Raw genomic sequence first — 23,403 nt, forward strand, 5'->3', positions numbered from 1 at the left:
CCCAATAAACTCCCTTTATCTGCAGACCTGGAGCCGCCGTTGCTGTCAGTCGTGATATTTTGGGTGACTTTCCCGACTCAAACACCACACTGAGCTGATGCTTTATGGCAATTTTAATGAGGCCTGTTCTCCTTAGACTTTCATTGGCGAAAGGGTCAGACTGGGTGATTAAGACCGAGCCATTCTGTTCTTCTCGCACGCAGTATGATAAGTTAGAGTGTTTGTGAGAACACAAAAAGCCACCATGAAGCTTACAGGCATCATATTTTATGAAAGTCTGTTGATACAGATATATTTGTGTGTGTGTATATAATGTATATATAATGGTTGGGCTTTAAAGTGTTAGTCTTGTGAGCTGTTTTAGTCCATCGTATCTGTATTGTTCCTCTGGCTGCAGGACTCGCAAGGCTCTGAGGACCGAGAGGCATTAGCCCGGATGGCTGCCAACGTAGAGGAAGGTGCTTCTGCGGATTCAGAGGCTTACATCAAGAAGTACCTGCGCAGCGTCCTGGCCGTGGAGAACATCCTTACGCTGGATCGTCTTCGCCAGGTCTGTACCGCCGTATCCTCGTATTTTTCTGAGAATCCATTATAATTAATAAATAAAAAAATATATAAATAATCATTATTTAAAAAAAAAAAAAAAACTGTGCAAATCTTCTAAATGCCTTGTCGGCTGCCATAGATGGCGAATGAATTGATTTTCAATCATGGTCAGCTGGATGCTCCCACCCAGCGGTGTTACTACTACTACTACTACTACTACTACTACTACTACTCTCTACGGCTGGTCCTGCGGTCCACTCCAAACGGGATCAAAACGATATCCCAGCCCGTGCACGTTAATCGACGGCGACGTACAGAAAGCTAGAGGAGTCATTTTTAAAGAGATACGAACATTAAGTGAAATTCTTACTTGTCTTCACCCACACGTTGGTCATCCTTGGAAGCGGAGCTCCTCCGTAATCGTCCCGCACCCCTCCTGGAGGGATCTATCCTGCTCCTCGCTGCCCGAAGAGCGTCAGACTCCAAAGTGCTGCCGACCCAGCAGTCTCTCTGTGCGGATTCATCGCTCCGCGCGATATTCTTGGCCCCTGAAGAACGAGAAGAAACGTTTTTTTTGGGGGGGGGGTTTAGTTTTTTGTTTTTTTTTCTCTGGATAGCTCCCGAGTTTCCTCTTAAATTGCTCTTTGTAAAAGTCTGTCTTAATTGCCCAAATTCATCATTTTCCTACTCTTTTCTTTGCCGAGTTACTGCGAGATCATCTATTTTTTCCCCTTTAAAGAGTTACAGTAATATATGAAGTTTCAATCCTTTTATATAATCCATATAGAAGTGAGCGTGGCTATACATTGTTCACTGGCTTTGTCCGTGTTTCTGTACACCTCGGTATAGGCAGGCGCTCGCTTATTACCCTCGGGCAGGCGGAGAAGCCTTTCTTTAAGCTTACGATAGGATAAATGCAATGATTGACTATTTTTCTTTTTTAGTTAACCTTTTTGCTCCTTTGCTCTGAATTCAGAGGGAAAAGGAACAAGGAGACGTTAACTTGTTTCACCCCCCCCCCCTTTTCCTGCAGGCTTTCCGCCCCGTCGGCCGGGGGCATCGAGGTCCATGTAGTTTGGATGAAGGCAGGATCAGGTACCTGGGAGACAGAAGCAGCAGCGGCCGGAGACACAGTGTGAAGCGCCTCTCAGAATTACCCCCATCTAAATGGGAGAGATGCCGGCGGGCGTCCGCGCCCCCAGCGTTATTTCAAGAAGCCGTCTTTGCCCCCGAAGACAGAAGATGGGCCGACGCGAGCCTGTTACACGGCATAGAAGAGTATTCTTCCTACTGGCCTGAAAGAACGTACTTCTCAGGAGGAGGTTGGGAGTAGGATGTTGGAACAGACTTCGGCCATAATGAGAAGAGACTTCATCAGTGCTTTCAGCTCAGCGTCCGTCTGCTGGTGTAAAGCAGTTTGCAGACGTCAACAATACCGGATCGAGACGGTGAAATTGGACAGCAAACAAATCTCCCTTTCGAGACAGCAGGAAGTGTGCAGACTTCAGCACTGGCTTTTTACGAATGGGACATATTATTTTTTTCCCACCCTTATCTGGCGGCGGCGGCCAGGTTTAGCAGGTGCCTGGTCCCCGGTGTGAAATATTTCTGGAATGGACCGTCTCGCTGTAGACCTTTGCCGCAGAGTAGAACTTGCTGTGATTTTTAGAAAAAGTATTTTCTATGAAAAAAATAAATACAAATCAGACTGCAGAATCCAGCGCAGTGACCTCTGGACGGATGCGATGTTCTTATAAACGAATCATTCAGGAGATAATCCATATGATGCCCCCGCTAAGATGAGCATTCAGCACGAAAATGGTTAAAAAGAGTCCATATATAAAAATGTGGGGTGGCATTGGGTCATAATCGGAGGTGATCAAGAAGAAACAGTATGTGCCCCCCCATATTGTAATAATGGATTTGGTTCCGCATTCCAAGCAGTAGAGACGCATACACTACCGTTCAAAAGTTTGGGGTCACTTAGAAATGTTCTTGGTTTTGAAAGAAAAGCAAATTTTGTCCATTCAAATAACATATCTTCATAGGTGTACAGAGACCCTTTATCACTCCCATCACTCCTGTGTTCCAGTGGCCCTTTATCACTCCCATCACTCCTGTGTTCCAACGGCCCTTTATCACTCCCATCACTCCTGTGTTCCAACGGCCCTTTATCACTCCCATCACTCCTGTGCTCCAATGGCCCTGTATCACTCCCATCACTCCTGTGTTCCAATGGCCCTGTATCACTCCTGTGTTCCAATGGCCCTGTATCACTCCTGTGTTTCAGTGGCCCTTTATCACTCCCATCACTTCTGTGCTCCAATGGCCCTTTATCACTCCCATCACTCCTGTGTTCCAATGGCCCTGTATCACTCCCATCACTCCTGTGTTTTTGGAAGGAGCAGCATGTTACTTGCTGACGATGGGACCTCTTTAGTGGTTAGAATACAGCGTATTACGTTTTCTTTAAACCCGTTAAGATCTGCACGTTAATTTTCTGCACGTTATGCTGAATTCTTTGCCCCTTGTTACCCGGTGATGCAAATTAGCATTTTTATGTGCAGATCGTTAAGTACGTGTTCTTTGGAGTGGATTTTTTTAAGCCTTTCTAATATAAAAAAAAAAAAAGAAACGGCTAAGCCAGCGGGCGCATGTTTAATAAGGTTTGGACCCTGGAAGACGCGTGGTCCCCGTATACCCTAAGATAAGGACACGCTAAGAACATGGTTACACACTCATGTAGATCCGCATGACTGGTTTATCATGTTGCAGAACACAAACCCTCCCATGTACGCCTTTTAAACCTGGTATTGGGCATCCACTGCCTGTATGGGGCTGGCTGGCTTAGGATGGTGGGAGTTGTAGTTGAGCATCTTAGCGCATCATCTAATGTTTAAGCACAGACCAGCTCCTTGTCTTTTATGGATTTTGCAAACTTTTAATGCAAAGATTATTTAGAAGACGAGATAAAAGGCGACGGCGTGGCTTCCGCGAGCCCCTGCTCTTCAGATTACACCGAATTAATATATTGATAAGTCATTATAATTAATATATTGAAAAGTCATAATTAATATATTGATGAGTCATTATAATTAATATATTGAAAAGTCATAATTAATATATTGATGAGTCATTATAATTAATATATTGAAAAGTCATTATAATTAATATATTGAAAAGTCATAATTAATATATTGATGAGTCATTATAATTAATATATTGAAAAGTCATTATAATATATTGATGAGTCATTATAATTAATATATTGAAAAGTCATTATAATTAATATATTGATGAGTCATTATAATATATTGATGAGTCATTATAATATATTGATGAGTCATTATAATTAATATATTGATGAGTCATTATAATTAATATATTGATGAGTCATTATAATTAATATATTGATAAGTCATTATAATTAATATATTGATAAGTCATTATAATTAATATATTGATAAGTCATTATAATATATTGATAAGTCATTATAATTAATATATTGATAAGTCATTATAATATATTGATAAGTCATTATAATTAATATATTGATAAGTCATTATAATACATTGATATGTCATAATTAATACATTGATGTCATTATAACATTATAATAAGTCCTAACTAATATATTGATAAATCATTAAATATTGATAAATCATTATAATACATTGATATGTCATTATAATTATTACATTGATGTCATTATTAATATAGTGATAAATCAGTATAATTAATACATTGATAAATCATTAATATATTACTCTCTGTAGGCCACTGCTTCCATTCTACCTCGTTATGGATCAGCCCCAGCCGTGCTGATCACTAATGTATAATATAATGTATATGATCCGCGGCAGAAATGCTGCACTTGTCAATAATCTGTAATATAATTACTATTAAAGTTTAATTAAAAAGAAAATCCGTTTTCCGCCTCTTTGTTCCCTATATTTCTGTAACGATCAGAAATGTATATTTTGAATCTCTGAATTTTCCAAGGGAAAAGGATTTCATCCAGAAACATTTGGATAAAAAGTTTGTCTTTGGTTCCAAAAGCTTTAGATTACTTTAGATCTTTTTTCTGTGTTGGACAAATAAAATGTATCAACATTAATATTTTACTTTGGGGACAATCAAGAGTTTAAGGCTCTGATAATTCTATCCATGAATTACAGATTACAGAATGCTTAGTAGTTTCATACATGGGTACTTAGTTTAAAAAATAGAATGTATGTCCGTGGACGTAAAACATTTCGTTATCAGTAACTATGATCTCTGTTCTTCCTCCCCAGGAAGTGGCCGTAAAGGAGCAGCTATCAGCGAAGGGGAAGCTGAGCCGCCGAAGTCTGAGCTCACCAAATGTGCATCGGGTAAGACCTTCCCCCGGGGCAGCCCTCTGTATTCTCCAAAGGCAGGATATATGTGTATGCCAGCGTATATATTATAACACATATTATAAGAATATATATACTCCGGTTCAAAGGTTTGGGGTCACTCAGCCGTTTTCATGGAAAATACGGACTTTTCTGGCTGTAACGTAATTACAAAAGGGTTTTCTAACCATCCTTTTAAACTTAAATCAGCGAACACAACAGGCCATTGGAACACAGGAGTGATGGGAGTGATAAAGGGTCATTGGAACACAGGAGTGATGAGAGTGATAAAAGGGCCATTGGAAAACAGGAGTGATAAAGGGCCATTGGAAAACAGGAGTGATAAAGGGCCATTGGGACACAGGAGTGATGGGAGTGGGAAAGGGCCATTTGGACACAGGAGTGATGGGAGTGATAAAGGGCCATTGGGACACAGGAGTGATGGGAGTGATAAAGGGCCATTGGGACACAGGAGTGATGGGAGTGATAAAGGGCCTGTCTCCTATACACATGTTTTGTTGTTCTCGGCAGCTCTCGGGGAGCCGGCAGGATCTGAGTCCCCAGCACAGCCTGGCTAATAACCGGGTAAGTTGCACCAGAATGTTCCAGCCGGACGTGTAACTCGTACGTTTGTAATGTATTTATATCTTCGTTTAATGTTTATTTCATATGTAGGAGTTTTTAAAGCTTGGCTTTGGGGGAGACAGTGACATTTTGGCATTTCTAAACACTGTATTGATTGGCTGTATGGATTTCCTACGCGGGACGGAATGCTCTAAAAATCTGATATTTTGTCTCCTGAATATTATTATTAAAGTGAATTAAATATTTCAAGAAAATTCATACAAATATCTGCTGCGAAAATGCCAATCTCTCTCATTTATAATGTAGGTTTTCTAATTTCACTGCAGCTTTCAAAATGGACATTGGGTGTTTTGCTTTACCGAAAGGGTACTAGTAAAGTGGAACAGCCTCCCAGCACAAGTGGTAGAGGGTAATACAGTGAGGGTATTAAACATGCATGGGGTAGGCATACGGCTCCCGAATCTAAGACGAGACCAACGACCGATTAAGGAAAGAACGGGCAAACTAGATGGGCCGAATGGGGCCGATAATGCGACAGGTTCTGTGCTTCTGTTTAATGCGGTGTTTTGGGAAGCCATTACCGCGTTCCCCGATCGTTAGCGAGACTTTGTTTCTCGTATTACTGTCTGAAGTTGTCTGTGAAATTATTTATTGCTTCGAGGTTCAGGACAGGTTGTCATTAACATCAAATAAAAAGCTTATCAGGCAGAAAAGGGAAGCCTCTTCCCAAAAGACTCACAGCGGCTTTCTTTTCACGGTAAAGTTTTGCTGACGGTTTACACGGTTTGCCAAGACTCTGATCCGGCCGTGGGTATCAGTGGGCCGGTGGCTAGTCCTGGGCCAAGGGCGGCCGACGAGGCTTGGGCTTCTTGGCAGTTCGGGGTTTATAAACGGCGGGGAGCGTAACTAACCCCTCGGAATAAGACGTCTCCCCAACATCGCCGGGGAGAAAAACATTTTCACCTCTTCCAAAAAAAAAATAAAATGGAAAAGCAATAAAATACAAAAAATACATTTAAAAAAAAAAAAATCTCATTAAACAATAAATGCTTCTTTTGGGGCCGTTCCTCCTCTTTCAGCCACTAGGTGGTGCCGTTCGGCAGACAAGAAAGTAAATGTAGGCAATTATGTGTAACCAGGATCTGGGTGAGGATGATGGGCATTGGAGTCACTTGCTGCGTTAGCTCGGAAACAGGATCAAAAATTTTTTTTTTTCACTCAAGCGGGTACCACAGGGGCCAGTCTGTAGTTTATTATTATTGGTACCCAAAATCACGCTGCGTTTTCCCAAATGAAGCCAAACTGATTACACTTTTTGTATTCTTCAGCTGGATTTAGGCTATCGGTTCCTTTTTTTTCGATGTCATGATAAATAAGCGTTCCCTGAGAAACTAAGAGCTATATATTTATACGTTGTAACAAATGATTTCTGGGACGAATTGGGAAGCAGGTGCTGGTTATAAACGTGTTCACCTCGGGAGTGTAGGTGGAACAGCACCTTTAACTGCAATCATCTCCGGCTCATAAAATCTTTTCAGTCCTAAACATCCAGATTCCTCCCAGAAACGCAGCCGCTTCGTTGAGATCAAACGGGAAGTGACTTTCCGCTGTTAATGGGAAGTGAGCAGCCGGCAAACGCAGAGAAACCCACGCCGCCAAATTTATCTTTTTTTTTTTTATATATAATTTTATGAATTTTTTTCCCCATTTTTTTGCTATTTATTGCAAGCAGACGCAGCGTGTTCTACCGCTTTCCAGTCCCGGGGGGCCGTTATTCGAAATGGAATTTTCAGCATAAATTTGGTGATGACAGCGAAGCGCGAAATATTTAGATAAAAAAAATAACAAGCGGTTCTGCCTGCCATTTAACCGGTTAATTTGTAACGCGCCGCGGGGGCCACTATCGGGCCGCCACAATTCCGCCGAGCTGGTCGGGGAGCCGCTGGGCTTTCTGCAAGGTGAAAGAGGCTTTTAACGCGACGGATGAAGAATCACCGGCATCTTCCGTAAAAATAAACGGGGCGTTTACAAGGAAGGTTGAGCAGTCTAAATCCCGGCCAATGGCAGACGCCTCGGGAAGAGGAGAACGCAGGGGCCTTCAATGTTTCTGTGAATTAATATCGTTTACGGACAATGTGAGGCAGGGATAGACATGCGAACGTAGGATTTCCCACGCACGTTTAATCCCCTCACTGTATTACCCTCTACCACTCCTGCTGGGAGGCTGTCCCACTTATCTACCACCCTCTCAGTAAAGCAAAACTTCCATTACATCTAAGCCTCTGACTGTAAGTTTGGGTTATATTGTGAGACCTTATGAGCCTCGCTGTAGCTAAATCTTGATCCTTTTGGGAGTGGACAGCATGTGGCATCCAACAGCCATTCCTATCATTCTCAGCTTCCCGTCTACTGACCCCAGTCCCATCGCCTGGAATACTTGATTCCTTATTAAAAATACTTGATTATTCACTCCGTAGAACCAACGAACTAGGAGCCAAACATCATATTGGTATAAAGTTTCGCAGTGGCTGCTGTCTGAGGATGGTGGGAGTTGGCGCCCAACAGGAAACAGTAGTGTGACCTCACTGTGTATGTTTTATGAATAGGGATCTCTGGCGTGGATTGTGATCTCCCGGCCCATCCTGTCTGTTTGTGAAAGGGCTCTTTATGTCCTTAAAGTGTCCCCTAAACATATTGTGTCTGTCCTTTAATAGGGCCGATGGGAGAGCCAGCAAGACGTGTCCCAAAGCTCCCCGATCTCCGGCCGCCGCGTCAGCCCGGCCCGTCATTCCTTCTACGCCGGATCCCCGCAGCACCAGACAGATCCAGGTACGAAGAAATGGCTGGGGATCTGCGCACCGGCCCCTCCGGACCTTGTATTATATTGTAACACAAATACCAGACTTATCCAACCGTGTTCCCCAAATGACAACACATTTAGTCTACATTTTTTTTTTAATTTTTAATGCATTATCAATGTTTTCTCAAAATGTCCTTTAGCGCCTTTCCATTGTTGGCTCAGTGTTCGGCTAGCATGCGTGTGATTGGCTGCTGCTCCTCCAATTGATTTCATGTATGAGCAGGAAGTGTATTGGAGTATGCTTCCTGTATTCACAGAGATCAGCAGGGGGAGGAGTCTAAAGATTCAGATACAGTAACATTCCGATTGGAACGCTGCAGAATGATCCCCGATATAAATTTCATTGTGAAAAAAGAGCTGGCGTGAGATAAAACCCTACCCTCTCTAAATCTATTATTTAAGGAAGCCTCGCGAGTCTTGCACTGGATACAATGTGAAGAAGGAGCTCTTTGTGAATGTTTTGAGGCGTGGAAGGTTTTTGGTAACACTGTGATTTTTTCCGGCAGGTCTCGGAAGCCTCGCGTCTTCCTATCTGAGTCCCGTGAAAGCCCTTGTGCAGCCGATGCCCAAAGTCTTCAAAACTCTCTTCCCTCAGCGCAACGACAAGATCAGACCCTCCACCTCTCCTCTTGCGCAACAGGTACCGTTATCTCCGCCGGCGACCGCGCAGTTTGCCGTCTTAACGCCAGCCCCGTTTGCGCGGGATTTATGAAGAGCTGTAAGTGGCGGCTGGCAAGGTACCAAATGAGACGTTTATTCCGTGTTTCTCCTTGGTTACGCCGTCCGGACTCTCTTTCTCGAGTGTGGCTTCAATATGAAACCTATTTAATTTAAATCTCTTCGGAAGTCCCTAACATTCCGCGGGAGGCGAGGGGTTAATAGCCCCAGCTGCAAAGAAGGAACCTGGTCAAAAAAAACACATTTTATTATTAATACAAGTCCGCACGTGCCGTATCACGCGTTATTAAACCCCTCCGCCTCGTCCTTATCGATGGCGATAACCCAACTGTAAGAGTCCTAAAAATACGCCAAGTAAGCCGCCGTTTTTACGAAGCCGGCAGGGGCATTGTGGGGAAAAAACAGGGAGGTGATTGGAAAATGATCAAAAGTATTTTAAGAATGGGCAGAATAGCTTAGCGATGGTTATTATTTTTTTTACCCCAGTTGTAGTTTTTGCCCCCATAATATAATGTTTTCAGGCAGCTGCATATCAGCCGTTATATGAGTTCTCGCTCTGTTATCTGATCCCCGATCTACTAAACCCCCGACTCCTTATCATACTGCCTGTGGGGAACAACAGAATGCCTCAGTCTTAATCAAAGTCTGACTGAGTGATTAATAAGCTAACTTCATTAGCGTTACTGTATACAGCACTTAGTATAATACCCACGGAGTATTTTTGTTTTGTTCTGCTGCATTTCACCTTCATGGTAATGGATTGCTTATCCCGTTGGTACGCTAAGGGTTAATCGTAACCCGGAGAGACGGGGACGCTTTGCGGATAGACACCGTTCTAGCGGCACATAGTGGGGGTCGGTCTTCATCGCTCCTGATAAAATGTCTTTTCGGGGGGGGGGGGGTTTAGCTTTTGTAAAGGACGACAAACAGATCGTAGAAGTTGCCCTTAAGAAATCTTTCCGTCTTCATTATGCCCGCTATAAATGTCATCGGCCCCCGGGGGGCACTAAACTCAAGTGCAGCGTAAGCACATTCTGTGATTTCCATAATGTGGGCTTTGTGACTACTTAACGTGTAATGTGTGGTCTGTCAGGGGTCAGCGGCGCTCCAGTGTTAATAAAACATGGCCCTTAATTAGCGCTGATTGCTTCAGAAGGTGAAATGCGGAGCGGCCCGGAATCCGTCGGCTTTATGTGTAACGCGGCAGGTGGAATGTAATAACGAGTCACACCGTTCTGGTGCGAGACCGGACAGGACCATGGCGGGACCCCCACGAGCGCTAAAACACGGAACCCATATCCTGCGTAACACGTCGCGGGTCCTTAACCTGCTGGAGTATCGTCTCTCCGAGATAACAATGGACACTCGGCCAGCACTGTATACAGCAATATAATCCCCCCAGCGCTGTATACAGTAATATAATCCCCCCCAGCGCTGTATACAGTAATATAACCCCCCAGCGCGCTCTATACAGTAATATAATCCCCCCAGCGCTGTATACAGTAATATAACCCCCCAGCGCGCTCTATACAGTAATATAATCCCCCCAGCGCTGTATACAGCAATATAATCCCCCCAGCGCTGTATACAGTAATATAACCCCCAGCGCTGTATACAGTAATATAACCCCCAGCGCTGTATACAGTAATATAACCCTCCCAGCGCTGTATACAGTGATATAACCCTCCCAGCGCTGTATACAGTGATATAACCCCCCCAGCGCTGTATACAGTAATATAACCCCCCAGCGCTGTATACAGTAATATAACCCCCCAGCGCTGTATACAGTAATATAACCCCCAGCGCTGTATACAGTAATATAACCCCCAGCGCTGTATACAGTAATATAACCCCCAGCGCTGTATACAGTAATATAACTCCCCAGCGCTGTATACAGTAATATAACTCCCCAGCGCTGTATACAGTAATATAACCCCCCAGCGCTGTATACAGTAATATAACCCCCCGGCGCTGTATACAGTGATATAACCCTCCCAGCGCTGTATACAGTGATATAACCCTCCCAGCGCTGTATACAGTGATATAACCCCCCCAGCGCTGTATACAGTAATATAACCCCCCAGCTCTGTATACAGTAATATAACCCCCAGCGCTGTATACAGTAATATAACCCCCCCGGCTCTGTATACAGTAATATAACCCCCCGGCGCTGTATACAGTAATATAACCCCCCGGCGCTGTATACAGTAATATAACCCCCCGGCGCTGTATACAGTAATATAACACCCCCGGCGCTGTATATAGTAATATAACACCCCCGGCGCTGTATATAGTAATATAACACCCCCGGCGCTGTATATAGTAATATAACCCCCGGCGCTGTATATAGTAATATAACCCCCAGCGCTGTATACAGTAATATAACCCCCAGCCCTGTATACAGTAATATAACCCCCAGCGCTGTATACAGTAATATAACCCCCAGCGCTGTATATAGTAATATAACCCCCAGCGCTGTATATAGTAATATAACACCCCCGGCGCTGTATATAGTAATATAACCCCCAGCACTGTATACAGTAATATAACCCCCAGCACTGTATACAGTAATATAACCCCCAGCACTGTATACAGTAATATAACCCCCAGCACTGTATACAGTAATATAACCCCCAGCGCTGTATACAGTAATATACCCCCCAGCGCTGTATACAGTAATATAACCCCCAGCACTGTATACAGTAATATAACCCCCAGCGCTGTATACAGTAATATACCCCCCAGCGCTGTATACAGTAATATACCCCCCAGCGCTGTATACAGTAATATACCCCCCAGCGCTGTATACAGTAATATAACCCCCAGCACTGTATACAGTAATATAACCCCCAGCACTGTATACAGTAATAACTGATATGCCGCTGCCTGAAAACATATTTTTGGGACAAAAAAGAAAACTGAGCCATATTTCTGAAAAACGTATTTTTGATCTGATGTTTGTAGAGAAGAGATGGTGGGCGAATCCTCTTTAAAATAGATGCCAAAAAGTGCATTTTAAACACTTCTGGGAATGGTCGATTGACGCGTATATATATATATTTGACACGTGGTGACGTAATATTGGATAAATGACGACGTGTGCAGGGCCCTGAGATGTGGTTTGAACGCCCGCTCCCCGAGTGTTCACTCCCTCAGCTTTCGAGATCGGGAATCTGAGTGAGGAGCTGCTGTGTATCGGGGCGGCCCGTCGGCCGGGGTCGCTTCAGGCCATTGATTTAATGTCTCGCCGTCTCTTCCGCCTTTCTTCATGCTCTCCGCAGAGTAGATTGATGCGCTTCCCAAAAACCATTACCAGATCCGCCGGAGATTTCATCCAAATACCCAGCGCCCTTCTGTCATTTATTAAAACGTTTGCAGGAAGATCTGAGCGTCCGTGCGCTGCCGGGACCGGCTGCCGAGACTGCCTGGGAACGGAGTTACGAGAGAGAGCCTCGGATAGGAAGGGCTTTTAAAAAGTGCTGTCACCATAGCGTCCACGTCACACATCCAAGTGTCCTCTGCACCTGATGCCCCTCTTTCCTCACCTGGTTGCCCTTCTTTCCTCCCCTGATGCCCCTCTTTTAAGTTTCGGAGAGTATGGACGCGGGGGGGAGGTTACTCTTCTCCTAGCCCTGCCAGCAGCAGTCACTGGTTTTATATTGGGGGACTGGGCGGTCTTTATAGAAATTGCGGGGTCTGCTCACCAAAAACGGGTTAAAAGCACCCGATGTGAGTATAGAGGCGTTTGCTCTGCCCTCTCCCCCCCCCTCTCGCCAGTAAAGGCCGTTGGTCTCCTCTCCCCCCCCTCCATTTCTGTGACAGGCCCTGGTAATGGGAGTCCTTAACCTTATTTATGGCGCAATGGGCTGGAATTAGACCTTGCGCTCCTCGCATTTCCGATGGCTTCAATCCAAGTGGGAGCCGTAAAGAGCTGCTTGTTAGAACACGGGGCCGGCGGGGGCCGTATCTGTCGGCTTTCGGGCAGAGCTTAGAGTCGCGCAGGCTTCGGTTACATTGTAACGTGCGCCAAAAGCAGAACGTATGTTTTTCACAATAACCACCAGCCTCATTTCTGTTGAAATCTACCTTGTTTGTTCAGTTTTCCCTTTTTTCAAATTTTTTTTCCCCATTATATACATTTATTCCACGTTGGGTTTTTTTCTGATTTTCTGGTCTAATGCATGTGTGTAACGGTAGTCTCATTAAATAATATATATATATATATATATATATATACTTGGAATTTTCCATTTTATTTTTTAACATTTTTATATTTTTTTTTACTTTGTGTGTACATATTTGGGTTTTTTTATTATTATCGTTATTATTCAGCCCTTTTCTCTAAATAAATCAGTCTTATTTTTTTTTAATAATACGTTTTGAAGGTCTTTGCCCCCCTCAAAGTAATACGTGGGATATGAATGTGCTGTACAGCACGAGTGAAGTGGTACAGCAGAGAGATTTATTGCAGAGATTCACATATTTTCTTAAATTGGAGATAAAGATTTGCGGGGGGGGGGACAACCCCAAACCCCAAGCCCCATCACGGCAGCTTCTGTTGGAGATCTTCACATCTCCCGACGCGCCGTATTAAATAGCGATGGGCATTATTCAAAATGAAAGACAAAAAATAAAATAAATAAATAAATAAATAAAAAAGAAAAAAACAAAAAAAAAGAAAAAAAATAAAATAAAAAATGAAAGACGGCAGAAAAGAACCCGTTGGCTCATGAAGTTTGGTAAAAGTTTGGGTTATAAAGAGTTGGAATGGAATTCTTGTGTATTTCAGCCGATCCCTCGTATCACGGTCCAGTCGGCCAGCGTCGATGAAAATGCTTCGAAGCTTAAGCCGGTAAGTGAGGATTTCTGGTTTCTATGCTGATCGGGGGCCCGGACCGGCCATCGGGCACATCGGGCAAATGCTTAGCAGGGCTGCTGGCCATCAGCGCCCCCTACCCACGTGACCATGCGCTGCGGTCAGCGGCTGGATATATCCAACCACTCGCAGCTACACCATCCGGTGGCAGCTGGCCTTAAAGTGCCGGCTCTGCCACGTGATCCCCAGTCCAGCCCTGATGTTGATAAGCATGGGCCGGTTCAAAGATTAGAGCGTTAAAGCTCTTACTGGTGTTTCACAATAACATTTATTACTAGTAATTATTATTATATGGCGCCCTCATATACCGCAGAGCTTGGCATTTCTAACCAGTGGCCGGTTACCATGGCGATCTTTGATCTCCCCAACCAGCCTATGAACGCTACGGAGACTCTGCCGGCTCGGCACAACCTTCATAGACGTCATCATTAAAAGGTGCTGCGTGCCTTTAAGACACCGCGCCGGGGTATGATGTCATATCCTAGCGCTCCATTTCTTAAAGGCACGCAGCACCATTATAGAACCCGAGCCCCGATCACAGACAGGGGGCAACTGGGGGGGGGCACTGCTTTAGGTTGGGCTTAATGGTAAAACATGCTTTATTCATCATGCGTGTGCATTTCATGTGGTGGACATAACGTGTTATTTGTTACATATTATAACAATGTAACACGCTCTTGTCTTTTTCACCTTTTGGAAGAAAATCTATAACAAGTAAAGAAATTAACGTTAATTATATTAACCCTAAAATAGCCATTATCCAATTTTTATTTTTTTTATTTATTATAAGTAGTTTGAACTTCGAGGCCGGTTTTAAATAAATTTTCATACTTGCGGTCCGGGTCACGAAAGTCTCTCCCCTGCCTCTCCTATAAGTCTGTCCGCTGACAGGCGCTATTGATTACCCCGGCGCGGGACGGGAACGTGAAGAATGGGCTCTTTCATCTCCGAAGCTGCCTTTTAAATTCTTCACCTGTAAATTGACGGGACCCGCGAAAAGCCAAGGGTAGTAGGCAACAAAATTTGGAAATGAAACATAAATCTCGGAGAGAAAAAAAAAAAATAATCCGTGATTTATCAGAATCCTTAAGTGCAGCCAGAGACGTGCGAGAGACGCGGATTTATCACGGCAGCCGTCCGTCGGCCATAAATCCCGCGTTGTGAACAGCAAAGGACCGGAGCTGTCGTATAAATCATACAGCGAGTAAATACGAGGGAGACAAAGCAAGCGTTTCCCGTACACAATGTGTCCTTTCCCGAGATGCGACACGGCGGCCGTCCTCTGCTGCGCAGTCCCCGACGGCTGAATAATTAACCCTTTTTGTCCATAGGGAAGTGTCATCTTCTGATTGAGAACTTCTGTCTTTAAAGCCCCCCCCATATTGGAATAGATTGTGAAATTCTGTACATATTAAGCGATTGGCGTGCCGGGATGTAACCGCAGATTAGATCTGGGAAATGAATCGCCTAATGTGTCTGTTTAGCCCTCGGAATTCGAGATGGAACGCTCGCTCCTTTTTAAAAGGCTTAAACTACACCGTTGATCCGGTAAAGATTAACCGTGAAATTAAAGTGAATTCCAATTCTGCCTCAAAAAGGGGAAAAAACTTCCTTCCCGACCTCAAAGTGGCATCTGAATTCTCACTGGAAAAGTTTGTTCTCTCCAGATCTTCTCACTCGCGTTGCGCTAACGTTTACTGCTTTAACTTTCTCGCCGCAGGTCCGCTCGTGGTTGGATTTTTCGGCATTGTTCATGAGTTACTCTTTCGTTTCTCCTATCAGGTTACCCAGGAAGAACGGGCAGTGGTGCGACCGCCGGTAATCATCCGTTCACCCAACCAAGAGAAGAAAAATGAGAGGACGCCCTCGGGGGCTTCTCAGCAGAAGGCGAGCGACTCTCCAGGACAGGAGACCCAAGAAGGTCCTCCAAGCCCAATCAGCGAAGCCTCGAGCGGGTATTTTTCGCACAGCGTCTCTACGGCGACCCTTTCGGAAGCGCTGAGCACGGGCAGCGAGGTGCCCAGTCCGACGTCCGCAACAAACTCCAACGGGTTTCCTACGATCCTGGTGTCTTCTCCTACGAGCTCCGCTGGGAACTCGGACATCTCTCAAGACGGGGTGCCTTCTGAGACCAGGTCAAGCAAGATGGGAGTTGAAGAAAAGGTAGAAACTGAGTCGGTGACTACACATTTTAATCAAAAAGAAGCTGAGGAGTCGGCAAAAAGCATCGTACAGCTGCCGGAGGGCAGATCAGAGGGCGACAGAACCCAAGATGACCCTTCTTCAGAGGGCAGTGTAGGAAGCCACCAGACCACCTCCACCTTGGATAAAGAGCGTTCTCCAGAAAAGCTGCATGTCTCCGTAAAGCTGCCCTCGGCAACGTCAAAGGGGGCCGGCACAGATTTCTCGATGCCACCCGCTAAGCCTAATCCTACGCCGGACCCCTCAGCCCAGACCAAAGCAGGGGTTTCGCCTTTCAGAATACAAAAAGTGAGAACGTCCGAGCTGAAGTCCTTCGCCCGCATTCTCCCCGACGACGCCGGAGACGCGTCCGGTGCGGCCGTCAAGTCGAAAGGAAGCAGGGACAGACTGGACAACCCGGCGGAGAGGGCCGATGGCAAGCAGGAAGTGACGTCAGACTCGGAGGAGGCACAGGAAGTTCCCGACTGGTTAAGAGAAGGGGAATATGTCACCATTGGCTCGAATAAAAGCGGCATCGTTAAATACGTAGGACCCGTAGACTTCCAGGAGGGACTCTGGGTCGGCGTCGAGCTCGATTTGCCCGCAGGTAGGACGTTTACGTTTAATAACGGACTCCTTTCTATATGTAAACGTGCGCGGTCTCGCAGATTAACGCACATTGGTATTATTTTTGCTGAAGCTTTAGTTTGACAGGGGTAATTGGCGCATGTTTTAGAAGACGCGGTTAAGCAGATAATAAGTCTTCTTGGCTGCTGTGTCCTGGAGAAGCTTCAAGCCTTGTTATCCCTGATAAATTCATCTCGTCCCTGGACAGGAAGATAACGAACGTCTCAGAGCTTCATAATTGGGGGCCGAGAGTGCACAGACCTCTAACTCTTTATGGAGACGGTTGCCCACCTGTGAAATAATGCGGTCGTTTAAAAGTAAGACCAAGCATAGTCTTTAATTGTTACATTATTTTGTTCAATTCTAGGCAAAAATGACGGTTCCATAGGTGGCAAGCAGTACTTCAAGTGTAATCCCGGCTACGGCGTCTTGGTGAGACCTGACAGGGTGAAGAAAGCCACCGGAGCGGTCCGTAGGCGAAGCGCCGGGTTACGCTTGCAAGGCGGAGCGGCCAACGAGAACAGAAAGAGCGGCAACCTCTCTGGCTCGGCCGGCAACCTCGCCGCGTTGACCGCCCTGGCGAAGCACGAGCGGACGAGCCTAAAGGCTGACGAAAGGAACCAAAAGAAAGCGGAAAACCGGAAATCCTGGGCCAATTAAAGCGAATCAGCGCGACCCGCTATGTGTAAGAGGTTACCCTCGAAGACGACCAGGTCTCCTACGCTAATAACTTCACGCCGTTGTTTTCCGACTAATTTATCAAACGGGACCAAACGACACCCCCAGTCCTGACAGATTGGGGGGTATTGGGGATTTATGTCGGTGTTTGGGGTTGTACTGATTGACGGCTCCTCGGAGGAACGCGCGATAATCTGATTATACCGAACCTGCACGATATATAGGGCTGATTTTTTTTTTTTTGATTTTTTTTTAAAAACAAAAATATATATATTTTGGCGTTACCATGGAAATTTTTACGTGTGTGTGTCGTGTGCACCGCCCTATGTGTAAATATGTAAGTGTAAATTTGTGTGTATGTGTGTGATATAAAATAAGATATATACATACATTTTTTTTAATTTTTTTTTTTTTTGAGCCAAATAAAAGATAAGGGGGTAAAAACAAAAAGCAGACCTTTCACAGTTTAACGGTAGATGACCCTGTTTAGCAGACACGTTTTTTTTTTCTCTGATTTAAAATGCAAAATAATAGTAAAGAACGCTTTTTTCTGATTTAATTGACTTAAAAAAAACGAAAAAAAAACACAACTTTTTCTGTTGGGAGCGATAATCCTCTGAAATCACTTGGTGTATTTCCTCATTTTTGGTAACTCTTTGAGGGATTTATTTTTTATTTAAAATTATAATTTTGGAACATTACCATGGATTCGGCTCTTTATCCCCACGAGTGTAACGAGCGCACATATCATTTCTCTGACGCCTGGTGAAAGTATTTTTTTATTTATATTATTTATGGAGGGTGAGGGGTGAAGAATAGAATTTATATACATTTTATGGGGTGGGGGGCGGCGATTCACAATCATTGAGATTTTTTTTTTTTTAAACCTGTGGAATATTGTAACCCTCGGCTTTTAAATGCTATTTTTTTTTTCTTAGGGCCATTTAAAGAGCCCGTCAGTAAACATATTAACCCTTCTTAGCGTAATCTTCTATCTGCCTCGGTGATCTAGAACGTATTTTTCTATTTCAATAAAACGTTCTCTGTTGCCGGAATACAGTCCGCCCTGATAAACGCCGTTCTTCTGCCGTAGGGATGGCTTCCAAACGGGGTCTCTTGAGACAATAGGCAGGGCTCGCGTTGCTTTGGACCTGGCCGAGGATGCTCTAGAACGACGTCTCCCCCCCCCCCCGGTGCTATCTTTATACGAGGGCTGAGAACCTAAATGTGTTTCTTTGTCTTCATAGAACGTTCCGCTCGATGTTCTCGCCGTCTTGTGTTGCCCGCCTTGTAAGCCCGACGTGTCCAACCGGTGCCAAGCCCATGCTGATAAGCCTTATACTTTATTCTAAATGTCACGTATTTATAAACTTCAGTCTACTATCTGAAAAATGCACTTCCACCCCCTAAATTGCACGATTTTTTCTTACGGGCACGTTCACAGAACACGGCAGCACCGCGTCGCCCGCACTCTTTTTTGCCAGAACTCACGGAGGGCTGCCTTGTAATCACTGGGGGGGGGGGCTCTTTAAATACGACTCCTGGGCTGACGGGGCTTTTGGGGGCTCCATTAAGAAGTTAAGTGCCTTAAGCGCGGACCCCGATTACTGTCCGTTGAGTATATGGATGGGATATACAGGGATCAGCCAATAATCCTTTGGGTATTTATGGTCTTCCTCGATGTTTCTCTCCTTTTTCTTTTGGGACTCCGTATTTAGTTATTACGGCTCTAAACGGTCACTTCTCCAAAATGAATCCCTTAGCCCAACAATACATTATTTTTTTTATGACACTGGCTAGTTTTTGGTGATTAAGTAATCTTATTGATATTATTTTGCGTGTGACGCTCTGCCTGCCATAAGTGCGGAGAAATAGGTTTTATTTACACGGGTTTTGCGGTTATTCAGCACGAGGCTCTGGGACGGGTGTGAAAAGTTCTTTAGGCGCGTCGTATGGTGAAAGGAGGAATTCCTCTGGGTCTGGTTTGCGTCCGGTTCCGAAACGTGGCTTTTTATTTATTATTATAAACATTCCCAACATCACCAATTCATTATTAAGCCGTCACCCTGACGCGTTTCGCCAGGAGGAAGAGCTTGAGCTGCTCCTACCTAATGCATCGTCCATGAGAGATCTTTTAAGTCACCTCAGTGATTGAACTATACATTCTGCAGGGCCAGCTTAGCATTTAGTGCTGAAAGAACGCATCGGGGTTAACCCTTTCCATAACTATTGGGGCGTTTAGATGTTTCATCTCTCTGACAGCACAGACCATATACCTTATTTACTGTATTTACTGAAATAAATCGGGGGCCACGGAGGGGGCCGGAAACCAAATCTGCCTTTTGTGTGCAGAATTAATTTCAGAGATATTTCTTTGTTTATCGTACAAATTTTAATGCACTTTACGCAACATGAAAGGCTGTTCTTGGCAAAACAAAACTAAAAAAATCAGCGTCTCGTAATCTTTTTTTTTTTCTTTTTTTTAAGTAAATTTAACTGTTTTACAGAATTACGTTCAGGTGTTTAGTTTTTCCTTTTGCGGATTTGCCTGCCGATCACTGCCAAACCTCTTTATATTGGGGCTCGGGCTGCCGGCGACTAAGAGTTAATTTTATCGCGGCTTCCACGTCTAGCTTTTCCGTGACTTTTTATACGTTTAAAATTCAGCGTTGCCTTTTTAACAAATGCTCTTCGCATCGTAGCGTGCCTTATTTCGGGGGGGGGGCTGAATTTGGGTCTATAAAAACAAAATACTAATAATTTAAAAAACATTCGTTATTCTCCTCTGTTTTTTCTTCATTACCCGTTACTACTGCAATTATGCGTCCTGACGTTTTTATTGGGCATTCGTTTGAATCCCTGAGCGCTATTTGATGGAATTAAACTGGATATTTTGTAGTTAAACAGATGGACCATAAAAAAAAAATTGTTCTATCCGTGTCTTGAGGAAGAATCGCTCATAATATTTAATAATAAATGGAAGTCTTTGGAATCCATGCCAAGAAATCCCATTCTCTGAATTTCCTTAATTAGAAAAACAGGTAACTTTTGCAAAAACCACTATTTTTGTAATAATCACTGTGATTTTAACTCTTTGTGTTTTCTGGAACGTTTATGTGGGTTAAAAAGAAAATAATTATTTGAAGCATCTCTTTTCTACTGATTTCTCTTAATATTTTATGCCCGTCTCTGTCTTTTTCAAATGATAAAAGGAAATAAACATTTTTAGCTTTTGATACGGAACGTTTGATTATTCTAAGTCAGAACTAAATTCCAAAGAGACGTCAGGAAAATGTAAGGGTTGTTTTTTTGTTTTGTTTTTTAAAGAAATGATTTTAATGTATGATAATAAACTACTGTAATATTGTATTATATGCATCAACTGTCCATTTACTGAATAATAAACCTTTTTAAACAAATATTTAAATGGCATTCTGCTTTATTTTTTCCCCCTCCGGTATAGAGGCTCAATAAATTCTGCCAGTGGGGTAAATAAGGCGCAAGAACAAAGAACATGCGCAATATTTCTGGATATTTCGGCACAGGGGAGGAGGTCGGACCGCTGGGGTCTATAAATACGGGTCCGATAAAAGGCATCACGGTTTAAAGAAGAAGGGCGGTCAAGGAACTGCCCCTGTGTTGTGGTACCAATAATGGCAAGAATGGGTTAATGAGGACACTCAATCTCCAGGTTGTGCGTCTTATAGAAAAATAACATGGGGGGGGGGTGATTTAGTTCATACTAACACAAAAAAATAGTAATTCATCTGGTTAGACCCTACAAGAGAGGGAACTATGGTTAAGGATCTGGGAGGCGCACAGGAGGAAAGCTTATTTCAAGAGTTTTACCTTTACTGAGAGGGTAGTAGATAAGTGGAATGGTAGCAGTGGTAGAGGGTAATACAGTGAGGGAATGTAAACATGCATGGGATAGACAAACGGCTCCTGAATCTAAGACGAGACCAACGACTGATTCAGGTTGGAGTCTTTACAGCAGGAGGAACTAATACACAGCGAACAAAAAGAAAAGTAGTTTACCATGTAACATGCTTAACACACACCGGTCCTAAACCTCTCTCAACAAACACCCATAAAAAAAAATAAAAAAACACCATGAAAAAACTGCCAGTTGGAATGTTTGAGGGGGGGGGGATTGGATCTTGAATGGGGTGAGTTGGGGAGGTTTATTAGATTTTAACAGTTACTGGTACTATTGAGTTGTAGACTAGTTTCTACCAGACAGGTTCCAGGTATAAATAAGTTTGACTTTTAACGTTCCGTCTCATCTCTAGCAACGCACTCAGAGCGAAGTCAGAATAATGTCTGGATGCAGAGCGACAGCCGTGTTAACGCATCGATCTCATACGTTAGACAGTGCCCTGGAGTATGCAGGCCGTATCCACTAAATGGCTCACGCACACAACATACATGAAGGCAGCACTTTCACATGTCCCTAACCAGCACAGATAAACGTGTCTCCTGTAAACATGGCGGCTGCCTTATCCATCCAGGTATATCGACAGCCTACCTGCGGGAGACGGAAGCTGCAGGGCGCCCCCTCCAACCCCCTGTAAGTAATGCAGCCGCGGGTCTTTTCACGGAAAGGGAGCTAATTGCCCCCCCGCAGCACGTCTACAAGCGTCGCGGTGAGACGCCATCTTTTTGGTTTCCAGGACTTGTTTGCGCAGTAACGCCTATTTGGCAACAATACAAATATAAACACGGCGCATTTTAACGAAGACGCAACATTGTTGAGTTAAACGGCCTGGAGAAGAACGGCTGACAGACAACACTGAGCTAGAAATGTTGGGGGGGGGGGGGAACTATATTTGAGAACGAAAAACCCAGTGCAGATATCTAATCTATCCTCCTACAAACCGACCTAAAACCGCTGGCTTCCCGCATTTCCGGTCCGGGTGCGAGCTCGTAGTCGCTCGAGTAATATGAAGAGGATCGCGCTGGGTAGGATATATCTCGTATTTTGGAGGTGATTCCAAGCCAGAGATAACTCATTGATTTCACATGTAAGAGATTTATGTTATAGATTCCATACGGTAATGTGACCTCGTACACGCGGTACATCCAACACGCACACAAACGCACACAGATACTGTTTGAGAGGCAACCATGAAAAGATGTCATTTTATTTATCCGTTATTTAAGGTGGAAGTCTCACGGGGGGGAAAAAAACATTTCGACAGGCGTTCTGTACGGTGCCGGCACTGACAGAAAACCCGGTCTGATTTCAGTCCTTTATCTGCAGACCTGGATGTTGTCAGATGCGATGTTTTGGGTGACGCTTCCGGCTCAAACTCTGTACTGAGTCGAAATGTTAGAAAAAAAACCCCCCCAATAGTTCAGACTTTCCACGTTTAGGGTCCTGGTGCGAGCTCATAGTCACTCGACTCCGATGATTGTGAAACCGAGTGATACGATGCTGATGACGAACTCTCTTCAGGATCCGGCTGAGTAGGGAATATGTCCTCGTATCTTGGAGGCGGCTCAGAAGGGTAACGCTCGTCGATGTTTTGTACGGTCGGCCCCCACGGTCTTGGAACGTTGTGTTCATTTTCCCCGCCGCGTCCGCCGGAATCATGGTCGCCCCTTTCGAAATCGATGCTGTCGTAGGAAGGAGGGTCCCTGCTCATTGACCAATCAGGTCCTCCTGCAAAGTGTGGAGGCGGGGTGACGTCATCACCCAATGTTGCAGGAAGCGGCTGATATCTGAAGGCTTCTGGGTCCTCCTCAGAGTCGCCGTCCCGACGGATTTTTCTCACACAGACAGCCAGCCAGTAACACAAGGCGATTACGACTGCGATTATCTGCATTAAGTGAGCTGCACAGACTTTAGGGGGTTTGTCTGTGTTGGATGCCGGTTTGCAGGCTGGTACCACAAGTCCTGGGATACAAACTATTACCCCGCAAACCAGTAACAGCATCCCGAGTATCAGGAACTGCGCAAACTGCCGGCTTTTCCCGCAGAGGAAGCTGCTAT

At 44.4% G+C, this 23,403-nt stretch overlaps 1 protein-coding gene across 1 annotated transcript in view; it reads left to right on the plus strand.

Moving 5' to 3' along the window:
* LOC149274934 (kinesin-like protein KIF13B) overlaps positions 1–17,390 on the plus strand; it is an 84,701-nt gene extending 67,311 nt beyond the window's left edge. The window contains exons 33-40 of the mRNA XM_089505081.1: positions 398–550; positions 4,843–4,920; positions 5,455–5,508; positions 8,223–8,337; positions 8,875–9,008; positions 13,836–13,898; positions 15,705–16,710; positions 17,098–17,390. Of these exons, the coding sequence (XP_089361207.1) occupies positions 398–550; positions 4,843–4,920; positions 5,455–5,508; positions 8,223–8,337; positions 8,875–9,008; positions 13,836–13,898; positions 15,705–16,710; positions 17,098–17,390 (1,896 nt within the window). The remainder of the gene's footprint in view (positions 1–397; positions 551–4,842; positions 4,921–5,454; positions 5,509–8,222; positions 8,338–8,874; positions 9,009–13,835; positions 13,899–15,704; positions 16,711–17,097) is intronic.
* The last annotated feature ends 6,013 nt before the right edge of the window (positions 17,391–23,403 follow it).

Source organism: Sceloporus occidentalis, unplaced genomic scaffold, assembly GCF_023333645.1.
Source record: "Sceloporus occidentalis isolate IW3139 unplaced genomic scaffold, rSceOcc1.0.p SCAF_309, whole genome shotgun sequence".
NCBI classification, from domain to species: Eukaryota; Metazoa; Chordata; class Lepidosauria; order Squamata; family Phrynosomatidae; genus Sceloporus; species Sceloporus occidentalis.